The 1089-nt window shown below is 43.3% G+C and overlaps 1 protein-coding gene across 1 annotated transcript; it reads left to right on the forward strand.

Moving 5' to 3' along the window:
* Window positions 1-304: 304 nt before the first annotated feature.
* On the forward strand, window positions 305-1087 carry TM35_001451000 (uncharacterized protein; the record flags this gene model as incomplete). Its single annotated transcript, XM_029031898.1, has 1 exon — window positions 305-1087. A coding segment is annotated over one exon (783 nt), but the record flags the coding sequence as incomplete, so codon positions are not given.
* Window positions 1088-1089: the final 2 nt, after the last annotated feature.

Consider the following 1089-nt stretch of genomic DNA (forward strand, 5'->3'; position numbering starts at 1 on the left):
TACACACAGATGTGTGTGTGTGCAGTAATTTAATATATAAACTAGAGCCATGGGGTATTGTCTGTGTGTGTTTGGCTCTCTCTCTTATTTGGGTAATGTGGGGTCTTCTCTTTTTTCTTTATATTATGGGTTCATATTATTATCGTAAAAGCGGAATATTTCTTTTTTGTTGCTTTACTGTGCAGTTGCTGCTTCTCTCTTTTCCACTGTGAGTATTTGTTGTACTCTTGTATGTTTGTTTGTTTTAGCTTAATCTTTTCTTTTCCTTCCTTTTTCTTGTGTTAATTTATTGAAGTAAACAATAATGACAAAGGCTGTAATGGTGAGGTGCTACCTGCTCTGTTTACTAACTCTTGCACTGTGTTGTGCTTGTGGGTTAGTATGGGCTGATAGTCCTAAAACTTCTGATGCCCTTATTAAAACTTCCACTGTTGGTGTTCCTTCTCGTGTTCATCGTGCCGTTCCTGCGGAGTTCGATTTGATAGTGGAAGAGGAGGAAACCCTGCCAACGGAAGCTGAGAAGGAGGTTGTTCCTGATACTCCTTGTCTTGGTGCTGGTGGTTCTTGTCCTTCTGCTTCTGATAGTAGTAATTCTCCTTGTGGTCGTTCTTCTGGTGGTAATGGAGGTGGTCGTACTTCTTCTTCTGATTCTCTCTCTGAAACTGGGGTTCGGGGTGCTGACATCGCTCCTGGTGTTCAACCCCAACAACATCCTACCCTTCCTCATCAGCAATCTGCGCCTGGTGCCACTTGCACTCAAAATTCTTCTAATCTTCCTTGTACAACTACACCAGAGGAACTGACTCCACCTAAACCAATAATACCTACTCCTGAAAAGCCTGGAACTGGTGCTCTTGTCGATGCTCCTTCTAATAAAGATGGTCATCGTGCTGCTGATAGGACTGGTGCTCAAGTTACATTAGGTGAATCTGCTCCTGAGATTGGTTCTGGTTCTGGTACTGATGATACCTCTTCTTCTTCTTCTGATCATTCTACTGCATCTCCTCCACCTGCTGCTTCTCCTTCTGCTAGTGACCCTCAATATGGAAACAGCGACAACCATGCATCCACTGCAGCAGATAACCAGGG

This window comes from Trypanosoma theileri (genome assembly GCF_002087225.1).
Source record: "Trypanosoma theileri isolate Edinburgh chromosome Unknown TM35_Tth_145_V1, whole genome shotgun sequence".
NCBI classification, from domain to species: Eukaryota; Euglenozoa; class Kinetoplastea; order Trypanosomatida; family Trypanosomatidae; genus Trypanosoma; species Trypanosoma theileri.